This window comes from Cupressus sempervirens, chromosome 4 (genome assembly GCF_028749045.1).
Source record: "Cupressus sempervirens isolate cs-2001-9-10 chromosome 4, ASM2874904v1, whole genome shotgun sequence".
In the NCBI taxonomy this organism is placed as follows: Eukaryota; Viridiplantae; Streptophyta; class Pinopsida; order Cupressales; family Cupressaceae; genus Cupressus; species Cupressus sempervirens.
This window is the reverse complement of record NC_143121.1, coordinates 715,807,755-715,825,668: the sequence shown is the minus strand read 5'-3', so window position 1 is coordinate 715,825,668 and position 17,914 is coordinate 715,807,755. Positions and strand designations below refer to the sequence as shown.

The following is a 17,914-nucleotide window of genomic DNA, read 5'->3' as shown; positions in this document are numbered from 1 at the left end:
GTCTTAATCATGAGAACATATAGTTTTCAGGGTAGTTATGTTTGCTATTCATTGAAAACTTGAATATAAGTTGTATAACTCGGATGGTATTTCTTTACTAGATTCAAAACAAGTAAGTTATATGAAAAGTGTTATCATTTATATTATACTAGTTATCTCTTTTGTGATTTGTAGCCATATTTCTTAGACTTAGAGTCGGCAAGGCTGATTCAACTTGTGACTCGGGTACAAGTAGACAATGACTTGACAAAATGAAAAAAACCCTTCAAATTATATACTTTTTATTAATTATATATATATGAAATTATATGTCATATTCCACAATCCAGGCCAAGTCACAAAAACCTGACAAGGTCTACTCGACTTGGTGACCTGGACTGCTTGCATACTTGCGAATAGTCTTGGTAAATTGTATATTTTATTAATATTATAATATGATTGAATATAGTATCAACAGCCTGTAAAAATCAAGCATCCTAGTCTCCAGTAAACCTGCAATAACATTTTGCAACTTCTGAAAAATGCTATAATCCATGCTTTCCCATCGTAGCAAAATCTAAAAGTTGATAATGAACAATTCAAGATTTACAAGATTTGGTTATTTTCCCCCTATCCAACTACAGCCCTATTCATAAGCAAATTTCAAAGTTCAAACCCTATTGAAACTTAGGCATTCGAAAACAAAAATTACAGTTTTGAAGCAAAATTCATCATGATAGAAATGTGGGGCAGTTACACTTGAGGAATGTTTATGTATACATCAAATTGGACAACTATTAATAATCCACCACATCTTTGTCCATTTCTACCCTTGTTATTTCTTTGGTGTCGTACTTTGTTTCCACCACATCCTCCACCATTTATCGTGCATTCCTTAGCTCTGTTCTTGCTACCTTGTCCACCACTTGTGGTATTTCACTGTCCTTCACCTTTAGCGCTTTTTCGAACCTCTTGGCCAATAGTTTGGCCTCCATTACCACCACCCTATTTATCTACTTTTCCGAGGACCAACCACCTCCAATAATCAACCAAGTTGAATTTGAGCTGATTGGTGTCAAAGTCATTTGTGTTTTGCCTTGATTGTATGATCTTTTCCTAGTCAATGGTGCAATTAAATATCACCATCCACATCTTTTGAGCATCAAACTTCCTCACTTCTCTTTACCACCAGCCTGGCAAAGAAGAAAGGGATATTAGTGTAGAGGGTACTTAGGGGCCTGCACCTAATCTCCTCTTTTGGTATTGAAACCTCTTCTCAGTCCTACGTATGAAAGGAGGGCATCAAAACCTTGCCTCCACTCCTCTTTTACACAGTTGGTAACCACTCTCTTCAATTCATCAATGCCACCAAACTCTAATTGCCACACACAAAACATCGACGATATGTTTGTATGTGCAAAATTTGTAATTGGCACTTAGAAAATCAATGCCCAACAATCCCCACAACATGATGAGAAAGAAAGAATCATCTCTGTTGAATACATTTTTCAACCATTCAATGAAAATTTTTCCCCAAAAGGCTGTTTGTTGTTTGGTTTCCCTGAGATTGAAGTTGGCTTCCATTTGTCAAGAGAAATTTACATCAAGTCAAGTGAGAGAGCGATTTCCAAACACCACCACAAAAATAATTGAGAAGACAACTTTCTTTTACAACCTTTTCTACAAAGCATCTCGAGTAGAGTGAACAACTACTCATTGTACTATGCATGTCCTCTCGTACCCTTGGCCATCATCTTCGGGTGACATATACACCACCTTGACAATATTCAATTGCATCATCCTCACAACACCCTTCGGTCAAGTCCCCATTACATGTCACCGTGGAAGTAGCTTGTAAGGTGCATAGTCAACACCACCTCATTATTGAAGGGGGCTCACATCCGCTGCCATGGCAAGCTGCTGAGTCATTACCACCTCATCAAAACTATGGGGTTATGTCAACTTCCTCTTTGAATGGAGAATCAGCCATGTTGTATCTTCCTTATAAAAGTGTGAAATTTTGAAGTTACAAAAACTTGTCAATTTCTTCAGTATGATTGAATTAATTTTGCCAAATTTTCAGACATGGGATCTTCCACTAGCAATTGTGTTCGCTATTATCTGTGAATCTCCTTCCAAGTAACTGTTCCACCTGTATCTTTTTTTCCGTTTTAACTGCCATAAGTGTTGCTTGAGCCTCTGCTTCATTATTAGTGCCATCCTGCAACCTTTTGGATTCAATGGCTAGAATGTTACGAGAAGGGTCTCTTGCCACACATTGTGCATCCGATGGCCCTGGGTTTCCGTTGGAGGCTCCATCAAAGTTTATTTTTACACAGCCTTCTTCAGAATTTTCCCAATCCACCTTATCTCATCTTTGTCAAGAAGGGTCAATGCTTGATAGCCCATTAACTGGTCAGTAGCTCAGATCCTTATATGTTATTTTGTGCAAATTCCCAATCTTTTTGTTAAATGCTGTTCGTACCCTGAAATTCTGGTTTCCCTAGTATCTGTTTGATTAAACTATACCAGACTGCTTAAACTCTCTGCTAGTCAGACAAATGTGATTCATATCAATGGACCGAATCATTTCTTTACTGATTGTATCGCCTATTTCATGGACTTATTTATGGGTTGCCAGCTTGTAATATTTTATCCTTTTAAATTGAAATCAGTTAGTGATAAGTGTTTTTCTTTAGTGCTTTCTGGAGAGGATAATTCATGGGATCATCATAGTACTATCTTGAATCCTTGATAGTTGGAAAAATATGCTATTTTCCTTTCTTCACCTTTTTTTTATATGTATTCAGGATAGGGAAGGAATAGGTGTGATATTTGAACAAAAATGTAGTCGTCTTTAATTTTCAAACATAGATATGTTTTGATCCTTTGAACTTAAGACTAAGTCTTCTTATGGCATGATAATGGATTTTCTCAATCAAATTTCCTTGTTTGCTTTCTGTTATTGTTTTTATTGCTTGAACTAAAGATGAAATTCGCCCATGATTGTTTTCAACCATGGAAGGAAAAGCTAGCAATACTTGAGCCAATTAGTCCTTAATTGTTTTCCAGCATAGATTTGTTTTGATCCTTGAGTCAAAAACTAAAATTCCTCTTGGCATGATAATGGAATTGTTCAATACAAGGATTCCTTTATTACTTTCAATTCTAGCTATGATACTTGAACTAAAAATGAAATTATTCCTGGACTGTTCTCAACCATTGATTCCGATGGTATATGTTTCCTTAAATCATTTCTATAAACAATTTCATAAATTTGGTTTCTCATGCACATATCATTTGTGTGGGCTGTGTATTTTAGCAATGCAATCAAGATAACTATCACTTATTGTTTGAGTCTTATATTTTAGAAACTGAAGCAAATGTTTCTCCAAGAAAGTCAAGATTATTGATGTAGCATAGATTTCAGAAAGTGTAGGTAGTTTATCTAATGTGGATGCAATCATATTTTACCACTCTGAATGAACTAGTTTGCATGAAAATTGATCACCATTTTTGCAGTGGCTCTTTGACAAAGACGTAGGAATTTGAAATTTAAATTATTTTTCACAATTCTATCATAACTGGGAGCATTTTTTGTACTTATGTGTGTTGCCATCTTAATACATATTAATTATTGTCTTGTTTTTCGTGCATGGCAGGGAAGCAACAGCAGCATATAGGGCTGAAGCTTTAGAATTGCAAAAACGATTGAGGCGTTTGCAGAATCAGTTTGATTTGCTCAGTGGTCAAGCCTCAGCTTTGATTCAAGGAAGACGGGCGAGGGTGGCAGCAACATCTTCAACAAATGGACAACTACTATTTGTAGATGAAAAACTTGCTAGCAGGAATATGGAGGTATGAAGTAGATAGATGCTTTGTAATATAAGTAATCTGTCTTGGATGGGTTTTGTTGAATAGGAAAATCCTGTTTCTTAAAACCTTGACTGCTTCTTATGTATATAGTCCTATTTATTGACACAATATTAGATTCCTAGAAGGTAAATGTGTTATGAACATTTCTGGAAATCAGATAACTTTGTTTTTTAGATTCTGTGAACTTTTCATATTTTATGTTTCTTTTTGGTTTCTTGTAATGCAGATTGTGCGGCATGTTGCTAGTGAGCACAGTAAATAGTATTACTCCTAATTTATCATTCTATGGTCTGTCCTTGACTAATTTTAGGCTCTTGCTGACTGAAAGGGAAATGATTACTGCCTTCAAATTTTGAAAGTTTACTTAAAAAAATACAGTCTGGGCCATAATGAGTGCCTTGTAGCCTTGACAGTACCTCTGTTGGTGATTTGTGAAGTTATAGTGTTAAAATACTAGCTATCTTTGAATCTTGGTTATCTGCAATTACATTTCTACTCTTTGCAAATTATGTTCTATTCGTTAGGTCTTAGTAACTTCTCTTGTTTCTAAACATGTCAATTAGTGATGTGGTAGTTGTCATGGCTGGTGTTTTACCTATTTTCGCAAATGGCACCTATAAAGCTTGAGGTTTTTGTTTGAGAAGTTACGGGGAGTGTGGTAGAGAAGAAGTACCAAATATCTGTTAGAGTGTAGCTTCAGTAGAAGTGAAGTACACTAAGTATATGATTTTGTGTTTCTCTTATATATATATATAAGAGTTATCAGTTAAGTGTACTTCAGCAGTTTATACACACACACACACACGCACATATAAATGATATAATATATTAATCTCTTAAATAATATCAAAACCGTATGTATCGAGCATGATGTATATTCCATATAAACAAATGATAGTTTGGAGATTATTTAGTTGACGTAGGGACATGACCCTAGGTGGCCATTGGCCACGTAGTCATGTCCCTACAGGGACATAGACTCGTATAAATATAAGCAGACTTGCTGCTGAGATATATATCAATACAAGTGGAAATATAGTATATCCAGCGACAATCTGCATTCTTATATTTATAGTATTCTCCAGTGAAGTCTACAGTCTTGTTTATGTTATTAGAATATATCTGCATTCATAGGTACATCAGTTTACTGTACACAAACAGTTCAAAGGTAATCAACTGACAAGGTTCAGTTATACTGAGATCTATAAGAATCAAATCTATAATCAGAACTCAAGGTTGAATACTTATACAGATCTGACTAGAATTAGTACTCAGAACTCAGTTATGATATATCAGGAAAGACAAATTCAATATACCTATTCTCTCTATCAGGGATCCATAAACTTTAACATGGTATCAGAGACATACTGATAGAGAATTTCAGTCAGTCCCATATAGACTTAAATCTATTAAATCTATTAAACTATCTTCAATCTAAAACTATGGTGAATCACATAAGACTAGAAGACAGACTTGACGGGGCCTCCAACTTTGTATCATGGAAAATACGAGTAATGATCATTCTTCGAGAAATGGAATTAGAAGGACACATAGAGGAAGATAAGTCCATGCCAGAGAATGATCTGGACAAAACAACTTGGAAAAGACATAATAACAAGGCTATGACAATCATTATGGATTCAGTTAAATATCACATTCTCCATTCAATATCAAGCCTAAAAACAGCTTATGAGATGTTCACAATTATTAAAAATATATTCAAAATTAATAATAGCAGTAGATTGTTGACACTGAAGCAACAATTACTATACATCAAAATGAACAATGGAGAGTCTATTACATCTTATTTCTTAAGAATCTCAGAATTAAAAGATCAACTTGTGACTATTGGAAATCAAGTAGATGACAAAGAACTTTATATTTTAGCACTAAAAGGACTACCTTTATCATGGGAAACTTTTATTCGTGGACTAAGCTTTGGACCTGAACTTCCTAAATTTGAGTAACTTAAAAACAAATGTACACAAGAAGAGCCAAGATTAATTTCAAGAGGAATCAGTTTAAATCAAGAGGGAGATATTCAAGCCCTCCAAGTCAATACCGACAATAAAGGAAAGGAAGGAAAATTCAAATGGAAAAGAAAGGAATTCAACAAAACATACAAGAAAAGAGATTGGTCAAAAGTACAATGCTTCAAATGTGACAAATTTGGCCATACTCATAACTTTTGTCCGGAACTGAAGAAATTTCAAGCAACATTAGCAAAATCAAAGATGGAAAGGATGAAAAATTTGCATTCTACTTAGCACTCTCAAGTGAACTAAACTCCAACAAAAATACATGGATAATAGACAATGAAGCATCTTGTGATATCATAGTCTTTAGAGATAAATTCAAAAGCTTTGAAGGATACTCCTCTGAAGAAGTGACTATTGGGGATAATTTACACATTCGGTAAAAGGTGTTGGGTCATGTTCAATTCAACTGAACATAGATATCACTCTTCAACTAAAGAATGTTTTGTTTGTACTTGGCATAAAAAGAAATTTGGTCTCTATCTCTGGCCTCGCAGACCAAGGATATCGAATCACATTCCAAGAAGATAAAGTACTGTTGTGGCCAAAGAACTACAACATTAAGAATGCTATGTCCAGCGGATTTAGAGATGGAAGTTTGTACAAATTGTGTAACCATCCAAATCTAGCTCTAAATCATGAAATCTCAAACACTAATGAAATCTGGCATAGAGGACTAGGCCATCTTCATTTTCGTGCATTGTCATCCTTCGGAAAAATAGTAACAGGATTACCTAGTTTAAAACTTGACCATTCCGGCATGTGCAAAGGATGTGCCTTAGGTAAAAGTACAAAAGGGTCCTTTCCCAAAAGTGAACACAAATCCAAATCTGTACTTGAACTCATTCATATCGACTTATGTGGTCCTATATCAGTGCCTTCCCTAAGTGGATGTCTATTTTATGTGATCTTTATAGATAACTTTTCAAGGAAAACTTGGACCTACTTCCTTAAACTTAAAGAATCAACTGAAGTGTTATCCAAATTCAAAGAATTTACAGCATTAGTTGAAAACCAAACTGAAAAGAAAACCAAAATATTAAGATCAGACAATGGGGTTGAATACATCTTAGAATTTTTTAAAGATTTTTGTATCTTTGCTAGGATTAAGAGGGAGTTTTTTGTACCATATAATCCTCAACACAATGGAGTTGTAGAAAGGAAAAACAAATCTATTATTGAATCTTCTAGAGTTATGATGCATGATCAAAACCTTCAGACCTCTTTTTGGGTTGAAGCTTCTAATGCTGCAGTTTACATCCAAAATAGATGTCCTCACTCAATATTGGAAAATACAAATCCTGAAGAAGTATTTATTGGAAACAAACCAGACTTAAGTCATCTAAGAATATTTGGGTGCTCTGTATATATTCACATCCCTAAAGAAAAGAGAACTAAACTAGAACCATTAGGAAAGAAGGGCATATTTATTGGATACAGTGAATCATCCAAATTTTACATGATCTATGTCCCTAGACAAAGATCTATTGAAATCAGCAGAGATGTAAAATTTGAAGAAGACATTGCTTTTAACCTCTACAAGAACATTGATGAATCATACATAGAACCAACTACTGAATTAGAAGAGAATCCTGCAATAGAGAATGAGAGGGAGATTGATACTAGAAGTCTTGCACGTTAAAGTTCCAATATTGAAAATATTGAAAACCCTAACAACAAAAAGAGACCACTTTGTGCAAGAAAATGATAGAAGAAAATCATATAGAACCTGATAAAGTAGTCAGAGAACAAGAGAACAAGGAACCATTCATGCTATGTAGCACTACTCTCTGAACTCATCAAAACAAAGGCTACAAATGTCGACAAGGCATTATCATGCCAACCTTGGAAAGATGCAATGATTTAAGAATATCAATCCATACTAAAAAATGATGTGTGGGATGTTGTACCTAGACCCAAAGATAAATCAATTGTCTCTTCTAAATGGCTATTCAAAATTAAGCATGCACCAGATGGTAGTCTTGAAAAATACAAAGCCAGATTTGTAGCTCGCGGATTCTCACAAAAGGAAGGAATGGATTATCAAGAAACTTCAGCTCCAGTCACCCATTACACTTTTTTCGAAACCATCATAGCTAATGCAACATCGAAAGGGTGGAAAATACACAAAATGTATGTTAAAATTGCATTCCTAAATGGTAAAATTGAAGAAGTATACATCAAACAACCTGAAGGATTTATCAACCATGACAAAAATTATTATGTATGTAAACTGAAGAAAGCACTGTATGGTCTTAAACAAGCTCTTAGGGCATGGTACAAAAGGATAGACAACTACCTCTCAAAATTAGGATATTCCAAAAATGAAGCTGATCCTAATATATATTACAAAATAGTTGAAGGTGATATGATTATTCTTGTACTATATGTTGATGATTTACTAATAACAGGTGAAGAACGTCTTATAGAAAAATGCAAATAGGAACTGACAGCAGAATTCAACATAAAAGATCTAGGGCTTCTTCATTATTTCCTAGGTCTAGAAGTTTGGCAAAAGAAGAACTACATCTTTCTAAATCAAGGAAAATACACTGTCATTCTGACTAAGTTTGGGATGATGGATTGCAAACCCTTAACTACTCCCTATTAATTCCTTGTAACTTTGACAAGTGTTCTGATTTTCAGATCAGTTTGATCTGGATGCATGAGTTCCCTTAAGTATTGGTCACTAGAACATATTGTCCCCTCTAGACAGATCAACATCTTCCTTGTGGCTTTTATAAGCCTTCTTATTTACTAGTGTTGTTAGTTAGTTACTAACCATTAGTGACTCTTGGAATGGGCACCAATCTTGAGGAAACAATCATGTTTTGTAGTAGGCCGACCTAGAGAGGGACATGTCCATTCAATGCACATGCTCCTTGAGTTAGGTATAAGGGAGGGCTAGATTGCAGATTAGAAGACACATCGAAATCTATAAGTCTGCTCTTCTAGAAATTTGCCCAAATAGAATCATCTATAGGAGTGTAAACATTTGCAGAAGATTCTTGACTTTAATATAAATTATCTTAAGAATACAAAACAATTCAATCATGCCTGGATCTTTCCTGAGATGATCACTCTCAAAGAGGTTTGATAAGAATACCTGTTTTCTAATTTCCTGTACTTAAGGATAAAGTCCAGAGAATAATTAAATTCTCTTTTTATCCAAGTTGTGATTCATAGACATCGAAATGTCTCTTTCACAACACAATCTTGAATCTATTCAAGATTTGCCAGTAGTCCTCTACAAATTTAAAACACCATAAGATCATTTGCTATCATTGCAAATTCGTGTTGGAGGATTGTTTTCTATTACTACAAATTGATGCTGCAAGACTGTTTGCTGAGAAATGCTTCCACACCATGATGTTTATAAAGGTAGGCCCATCAGATGGGTGATTACTTTAGATTTTCTAGACTCCTACTGGATATCAAATCTTCCGAGCTCCTTATTCAAGGCTGCCTTGATGAGATGTCAGACTCCCGTTGAATCCAAAAATTCTTTCCTACAAGAACATTCTTTAGAAAAAATAAAAATCAAGGCATATATTCTTCTGATAAAAAATACACATGAAACTTTGAAAGATATTATAGACATAAGGTAAAAGAAGAACTCAAGTACAATAGATACTTATCTTTCCATCATAACCTTAATGAAAGCTTTTGTACTTTATGAGTATACACCATCTTGACATGGTACACTTAGTTTGAGTTTGTATGACCTAGATCCTGGGGAGTCAACTCGATCTTCTAGGTACTCTCTCTGACATATAACCTTCTTATAAGATGATACTTATGATTCTTTGCTACAAATTCTTTATTACTCGGGAATCAATAAAGCATGGTCTACTCCCTCTGAGTCAAGATTCACCATTGCAGATCATTTAGCTTCTCCTTTTGTCAAGAAGGCATACCATGCTAATATCCATGATCTTAGTGTCACAGCATGATGTCACTTTATTTCCTCCTTTCTAAGAGAACCAATACTAATAATCTGAATAGTTATAAGGTTATATAGAATGCATCTTTTCTAAGTCCACAATCATTGACACTCCCATGGAAACAAATCTACATAAACTGATGAATGAAGGATTTGAATCAGAACCCACTAATTCCACCCACTATCGGCAAATTATCAGATCACTGATGTACTTGGTGAACACTCATCCTGATATCTGTTATGCAACCAATGCCTCAAGTAAATTCATGTGTGAGCCGAAGAAGATCCACCTCATGGCAGCCAAGTACATTTTATGATAATTACGAGCTACTGAGATTTGTAAGAATCAAATTTATAATTAGAACTCAAGTTTGAATACTTATACAGATCTGATTAGAATTATTACTCAGAACTCAGTTATAATATATCAGGAAAGACAAATTCAATATACCTATTCTCTCTATCAGGGATCCATAAACTTTAACAGTATCTTCTACCTGGCTCAGACAAGATATATGAGATGAAGAGGAGAGAGTAGAGAATGTTGTAAAATTATAGTGGACTTATAGAAAGGTGTCTACTTGGAAGTTTGAACTTTGATATGAAAGTGTCTTATTATGTGTAGGTATGGGGATTTGGTGAAAGGGTCCTTGTTGCTGGATTATCTGCTTGAATGGCAGCATGTATTCTAGATTTGAACAATGAAGTGTTCTGTTGCATTTTTTTGAGAAGTATGATTCTATTGTTAAAAGTTGGTTGTTGTGCATTATAGCTGCACTTCACTGGGTGCCCAATTATTGACTTCACCTACAAATCTTTTTGGTTTCATTACATACTGTAATCGTGAAATTTGGACTAAATGGGCAAATTCATGAAGAGCAGGCCTTGATGTTCTAAGAGGGTAAAATGAGGGCCAAACATTTTTTTTTCTAAGTTGAGTATTTTTTTAAAATGTACATATTTTGATTGGATGACCTTATTTATTGTAGGTATAGATCAGGATATAGTATATTTCTTATGCACTAGAATGCAGCGATTACAAAACATAATTCATATATTTAAATAAGGAATCTAATGAACACAATCATTTTGTTTATTATTTCTTTATATTAGTAATAACTATTTTTAGTTACAATTGTATTTATTTTCCTGTCTATTCTTCTATGCTGGTGGAAGTTTTGTGATTGGATTCATTGTTTGCATTTTCTGCAGAGATGTTCATTAGTTTCTGTCTTGGTGACGATTCATAATGGTTTTGTTTATAATGATTGTAATACCCTTCACTGAATTTTCTGATTTTTTAACAATTTCAGATTGAAAATGCATGAGCATAAACATCTTTTGATCATAGAGATTCACTATGTTGGAATGGTGATAGAATATATTGAAAGGATATGAATAATATTAAAATATTATGCTGGTTGATGGCAAGTTATACAACATTACATTGCATATACAAAATCAAAAAATGATTTGAAGTGGGATTTGGCTTCAAGTCTTCTAGAACAAATAGAAATTCAAATCTCAACTCAATATTATCATTAAGGTTGGCAAAATATTTAATTTTTAATTTATATCACCCTTGTAAAACATAAATTAATTGGCAGAGTTAATTTTAGAATAACAATGTTATATATATTTAACACTTCAAAATGTATTATTGATGTAGAAAAGTTCCAACAATTTGAATAGTATGAAATGAATTAATGAAATCACCCAGCTCATTTCAAGGTACAACAGTTTTGAAGAAAAACTAATATTGAGTATAACTGTACAACTGCTTAAGATAATAAATATTTCAGTACCATAATACTATGATTTCCTTTTCAATAGTTTGATATCTAGTAAAAGACATAGTGAATGCTTGTGGGATGATGGCAGCCCTAGTTGGAGGATAATGTAGCTATATATATATATATAGACGGCCTAAGCCTTGATACATCATAAACTAAATAGATACATCCAAATAATCAGCTTTTAGTCCCAAGTTACATTTTTCCACCACCTTTCTTGGTCATTCCTCATCCTTCCCTTCTTCTGCGTCCGATCAGGATCTATATATAATCTAAGCATTACATCTTGCACTTATGTTAAGGATAAAGCTTTGAAAAGTTACGAAACATGTGTACAAAAATGACATGGAAATGAAATTTGAAGTGACAAACATTTTTGAAAAAAAAAAAAAAAAAAGTACATCCAAATCATCAGAAAATACATCTAATAGAGCGAAGGAATCATTCCTCAGCTAAGAAAACATGTCTTAAGAAGTGCAATTATCAGTTTGTTACATGGAAGGGGGTTTTGCCATCTTAGTTACATAAAAATAAAATAGTAAAAAATCTTTGTTACTCTACTGGCATAAAATGGGGAGGAAGAGATTGCTTGTCATTCTTAATGTCCATCGAGTCCAAAGTAGATAATTCTTGATCCTCCAAATTCACCTCAAACTCATTTTCTAAGGCTCCAACACCATCTTCCACAATGAATATTGCCTATCCAATCATATTGGCTTGGGATGAGAGATGTAGGCAATAGGTAAAAGCTAAAGAAAGCCCCCTGAATCTTCCTCGAGATAATGAGGTGAAAACTATTGTTGAGATTTTAAAAATCTAAACCATCCCTAATTCACATGGAGTTCCTATATTGAAATTTTGACTTCTTATTCTATGCCTATATTGGCTTATTCATCCGCTCTTTAATTACCCTTCTGATATATATGATTGATTGCGATCTTGTCAAAGGTTTGACATAGTGAGAGGGTTCTAGATAAAATTTAGTCCAGTCTCCAATTAGTGAGGGATCCTTTTTTTATAGCATTTATTTTAATTGTAGATTCTCTTTTGATCTCTACGTTCTTGCAACCAAGAGTTCTACACAGCTCTAGTCCTTCACTGAAGCCATTAATTTTGCCCAACAATTCATTTCTATTCCTATATATCTTCCTAACTTTGCTATCTCCATGCTTTCGGAGTTATAGATACTACAACCTATGCCTTCTCTTCCCGAATTCCCTCTTGAAGCTCCATCGAAATTGAGTTGAAACCACCCCTCCTTGGGTAGTTTCCATTGGCACATCTCTTGTTTGGTTATTGAAATTCCCCCCCTCTATAAACTGGGGAAATTTTTTAGACTTATGCACTTGCCTTTTGTTTTTTCATCCGAAAGAGACATTATAGGCTCCTTTTATTTATTCAAAGCACGACTGTTGGTAGGTTCAATGACATAAGTCTCAACTTTAATTAGAAGTTGTTCTAGATTCATCTTCTTATCTTGAAAAATTCTTTGATTGCGTTGCTTCCATAATTTCCATATGACTATGGAATGTGTAGATATCCATAAAGAGCTATAAATACTATCTTTTCGAAGGAGGGGCCAAGCATGAAGTATATCCGTTATAGCTCTTGGAAATTTTGATACCCACCCCAAATGTGAACAAAGCCATTTCCAATATTGACTTGAATAAGGGAATTGCAAAAACAATGTGGTCAATGGATCCTTCCTCAATTTCGCATAAAAGACATTTACTGGGGGCATGGAATCCCATTTTCTTAAATCTTTCAGAGGTAAGGACCTTCCTATTTAAAACCAACCCTTTGAAAATTTTACCTTAGGTAGACAAGCTTTATTCCAACATAATATTTGTTGGGCGGGAGTTCTTTGTGCTCATTTGGAGAGACCCAAGGGATATATACCCGTCCTCCGAGTTGTTTTCCCCACTCTTGCTTCCATTCCACTTCAATTTATCCTTGCAAAAATTGAAAGTTACTTTCTTGTTTGATAAGGTTCTTTTTAGATCTTGCGCTACCTTAGGTGGGAGGTTCATGTTCTTCAAATCCTTCGATTTCCAACCTTTTCCTTCACCCTCAAAGGTCACATAATCTATTACTCTATTTCTCCATCTAGCTTCAAGTTTCAACCTTAATTGGGCTAGTTTACCATCCTTTTCCAAAGCACCATATCCGCCCCAAAAGCCTTGCCAGAAGAGAGCTTCTTCCCCCATCCCCAGGTTGCATGGTAGTATATCATGGATGGTTGATTTACAATCGATCATGAAGTTTGAAATTCTTGATCCTCTAGGTGGTGATTTCTCCTTGAATATGCTAATCGGATCAATATTGCTCAAATATTTCTCTATTAGGATCTTTGCTGACTTTAGGTGTGGTTTCCTATACATTCTCCATACTAGTTTAGCTCCTAAAAATTTAGCTTGGATTTTGATGTTCTTGATACTTACACCTTCCTCGTCTTTTGGTCTACATACCTTGTCCCAAGCTAACAGAGAATTCTTTTCCTTTCCCCTTGTGCTTGTTGATTTTGTTGCTATTTTTTCCCGAGAGATCTATACCTTTCATGAACCCAAAGGCTTCGAGGCATTTCATTAAAAACCCCCAATCCACTTTATCATGTGCCTTTATAATATCTAGCTTAATTAACATACTAAGCTTGTTGTTTTGAACGGTATGTATAGCCTCTTGGGCAACAATTACTCCACTGAAGATAGATTTGCTTTGCGCAAACCCTATTTGCTCCTCGCTAATCAGGTTTGAGAGAATTTTTTGGATTCTCTTTGCCATAGTCTTACTAAATAATTTATAGAGTATTGCAAAGACCTATAGGATGATAATCATTAAAGGTGTCTAAGTTCTCCTTTTTTGGGATAAGTGCAGTAAAGGTATTATTCACCTCCTTGAGGAGTTTTCCTGAATTTCGTACTCCTAAAGCTTTAGTTACCTCCATTCCTATGAAGTCCCAATTTTTTTGAAGAAATATGCCGGAAACCCATCCAACATTGGAGATTTATCTAGATTCATTTGCTTGAGGGCTGCACTTATTTCTTCTAAGGTAAATTTTCCTGTCAATTTTTTAATTTTGTTCTTTGGATATAAGCTTTGGGATGTTCTTAATGATGCTTTCAGGTACCCTTAGGTTTTGGTTATCGTTATTATTGAAGATTTCTTCAAAGTACTTTATTGCCTCTTTTGCAATATCATCTGAGTCCCCTAGTTTTACTCCATCTTTATTTTAAATGGAAGTGATCCTATTAGCTATTCTACGTTGTTTTGTACTGTTTTGAAAGAATTTTGTGTTTCTATCCCCTGCATCTAGTCATGTTTCTCTTGACTTTTGTCTCCAAAACAGTTCCTCTTTGGTTAAGATGTCTTCATAATCCTTCATTAAACACTTCTCTCTTTCATATAAGGCTAAATTCATTTCTTTCACTATAACCTCCTTGTTTAGACTCTCCAATTCAACCTTGTTTTCAAAAATATTCTTGAAGTGTTCAAAATTCGATACCTTAAGCCTTTTCTTAATAATTTCAAGATTGTTAACTACCTAGTAAAGTTTAGACCCCAATAACACAATTTCATTCCACCATTTTTCTATCGTCTTTAGAAAGCCCTGTCCTTATACCATACTTGCTTAAATTTGAAAGGATAATTTTCTGAATTTTTATGGCTCTATGATGTGTAATTCAATTGGGTAGTGATTCGTTCAATTTCTCCACAATAAAGCTTAACCCTTTTTTCCTATTATTCTAAGTGTAGCTATCTCTGGAAGTGGTAATATCTATTAGGCCATTTTTGTTAATCCATTTGTTGAAATCTACTGCTGCTTTTGGAAGTTCCAAGTTCCACCCCATTTTTTTGATGCCTTAGTTATAGTATTGAAATACCCTCCAATGCTTGAAATTTCTTCTTGATAAACAATTAGTTTTTCTTCGATCTCTTTCCCGACTTCGATTTTCTCCATTTTTTGAATTGGGCCATACACATTAAAAATCTTGAAGCTCAACTACAAGCTACAACTACTATTTCTGTGATCTTCTAAAGATGTTATAGTCAGAAACCTTGGGTTAAATATGAAAGCTAAACCTCTAGAGGCTCCCTTGGGTGGAGATCCCCATATCTCTCTAATTCCTAGCTTATTGTTTAAACCCTCTAGGTCATTCCTATCTAGCTTCGTTTCTTGTAATAAAATGAATTTTGCTTTTGTTTTTGATATGCAACATTTTAAGACTTGTTGCTTGTTAGGGTCATTTAAACACCTAACATTCCAAATTAGGACATTCATGGCGACTTGGGAAGGATCTTCCCCTTCCTCATAGTAAAGATATCGGTTAATTTAGATTAACCATGAGCACATCCATCTTTCATTCTTAGTTCTTGTAGGGATTTTCTTTCCCTCTTTTTATATGTTTTTGCACAATCATGGTTATTCTTGCTAGGTTCAGTCACAACTATCCCGATTTGTTCCTAATTGTTTAGGTTCTAATCTTCTAGTTCTGATAGCAGTTGTTTAACTTCCACTTTTCTATTGAATCATCACCTTTAAGAGTTTCCTTGATCAACAATTCTTTTTGTCTCAATAGTTCTTCATAAAAAATTTCATCCACAAATTCATTCATTAGTTCATTAACTAGAAACTTTCATAAATGCTCAAAAATGATCCGAACCTCTTCCTCCACTCTAGCTTGGCTATCGGGTTCCTCATTTGAAGGGCTTGAAGGACATTATGTTTCTATTTATCGTACTGGGGTAAGGAAATTAATGCATACAGATAATAGATAAGAACAATAGAACTTCTATTATTCGCATATGCCAAAGACATTACATTATGCTTTTTCGATGATTTACAATGACCCAAGAGGGTGTATAAATACTTTCTAAAGAACCTTCTTGAAGGGGTTTGTCGGCTACATGACAATCTATCGACTACATAACAAGAACCTTCCCGAAGGGACCTATCGGCTACACAATATTTATTGACGACATCATCCCCCCCCAAAAGAAAAATTTGTCTCCGGACGACAATTACAAAATATCTGAGACAAATTAACAAACAAAATACATTAACTGACTAACTACAACAAGATAGATCTGTTTTTCTCACGTCACTTTCACATTTGTCTCGTGCCTGCACCAGACTGGTCTCCAAACCACGTTGCATCTGCAGCGTCTGCTAACACAATACTGTCTCCTTAGCTGACCTTGATAGCCACTCGTGTCGCTTTCTCTATTTCCAACTCCTGGGTACCCTGAGCCAAGTGTCGCTATACTGCCTCTAACTGGATGATCGACTCCTCTTGAGCTTTCTATGCATCCACCAAGACAGCCTCACGTCCAACACCTACTCCAAGTGCCTTTGGTACACAGACACTCAATGCTTGCAGTAGCTCCAGGTCTCATCAACTAGTCACACTTCCCACGATTGATATCTTCAATGACTGGGGGTCTAGGGGGCATTGCCCCCAGCGGGGTCGAGGGGTAGCGCCCCTGTGGGGTTCGGGGGCAGCGCCCCGGGCCCTCTCCCTGTTGCGATACAGGGCGGTTCGAGGGGCAAGGCCCCTCGTCGCCAAGATCAAATTAGCACTTCGAAAGCCACACAAAACTGCATGGAACGCACTATTTTTGTCATTTTCTTCCAATTCCACACTCTTTGTGGCAATTGCTTATGTCTACCCTTCTCTTTGGCATCATGCATTACTCATTCCGAACTGTTTCAATCTGTCATTTTTTTTTTTTTTTGGTGCTCTTGCTTCCTCTAAGTTTTTCTTCCATTGCCTCTTTTTTGCAAACTCCATTTGTTTTTAGGTTAGTTATTTCTCTACACAATTTCTTTTCCTTTCCTGGAGTGAAAGCTACACAATCCCTCACTTGCACCACTCTAGCTGGCTGTACGACCTCTCCTTGAATACCTTGTGACTTTGCAAATGGCTTCATACGGATATAAGGCTACTGGGAGAAGCCGTAAGCTGGTCCTTTCATAAGATCCTTGGAGGAAAGCATCAACTATCCATTCAAACAATCGCCGTACAAACGCATCACAAGAAACCCGTATAATGTTAAGTTAACACTTTAAATTTTGTGGAAAAGTTTGTATGGTGAACAAGAACAACTGCTAGACTTCTCAAATGCCGTACGGTGTTAAACAGAAGACTCTCCAAATTCGTACGCTGCCAAACAGAAGACCCTTGACAGTGTAAGGAAGAAAGAAATTAAAGTGCCTCTTCGTACGAGTATGAGTGTTATATAAAGATTGTACGGCCATTAATCCAAATCCGTACGGCAATACTTAACCT

The 17,914-nt window shown here is 35.2% G+C and overlaps 1 protein-coding gene across 1 annotated transcript in view; it reads left to right on the top strand.

The window, feature by feature from the left end:
• Positions 1-17,914, top strand: part of AUG3 (HAUS augmin-like complex subunit) — a 254,323-nt gene that overhangs the window by 68,069 nt on the left and 168,340 nt on the right. Inside the window, exon 4 of the mRNA XM_089826625.1 lies at positions 3,642-3,837. Within this exon, the coding sequence (XP_089682751.1) occupies positions 3,642-3,837 (196 nt within the window). The remainder of the gene's footprint in view (positions 1-3,641; positions 3,838-17,914) is intronic.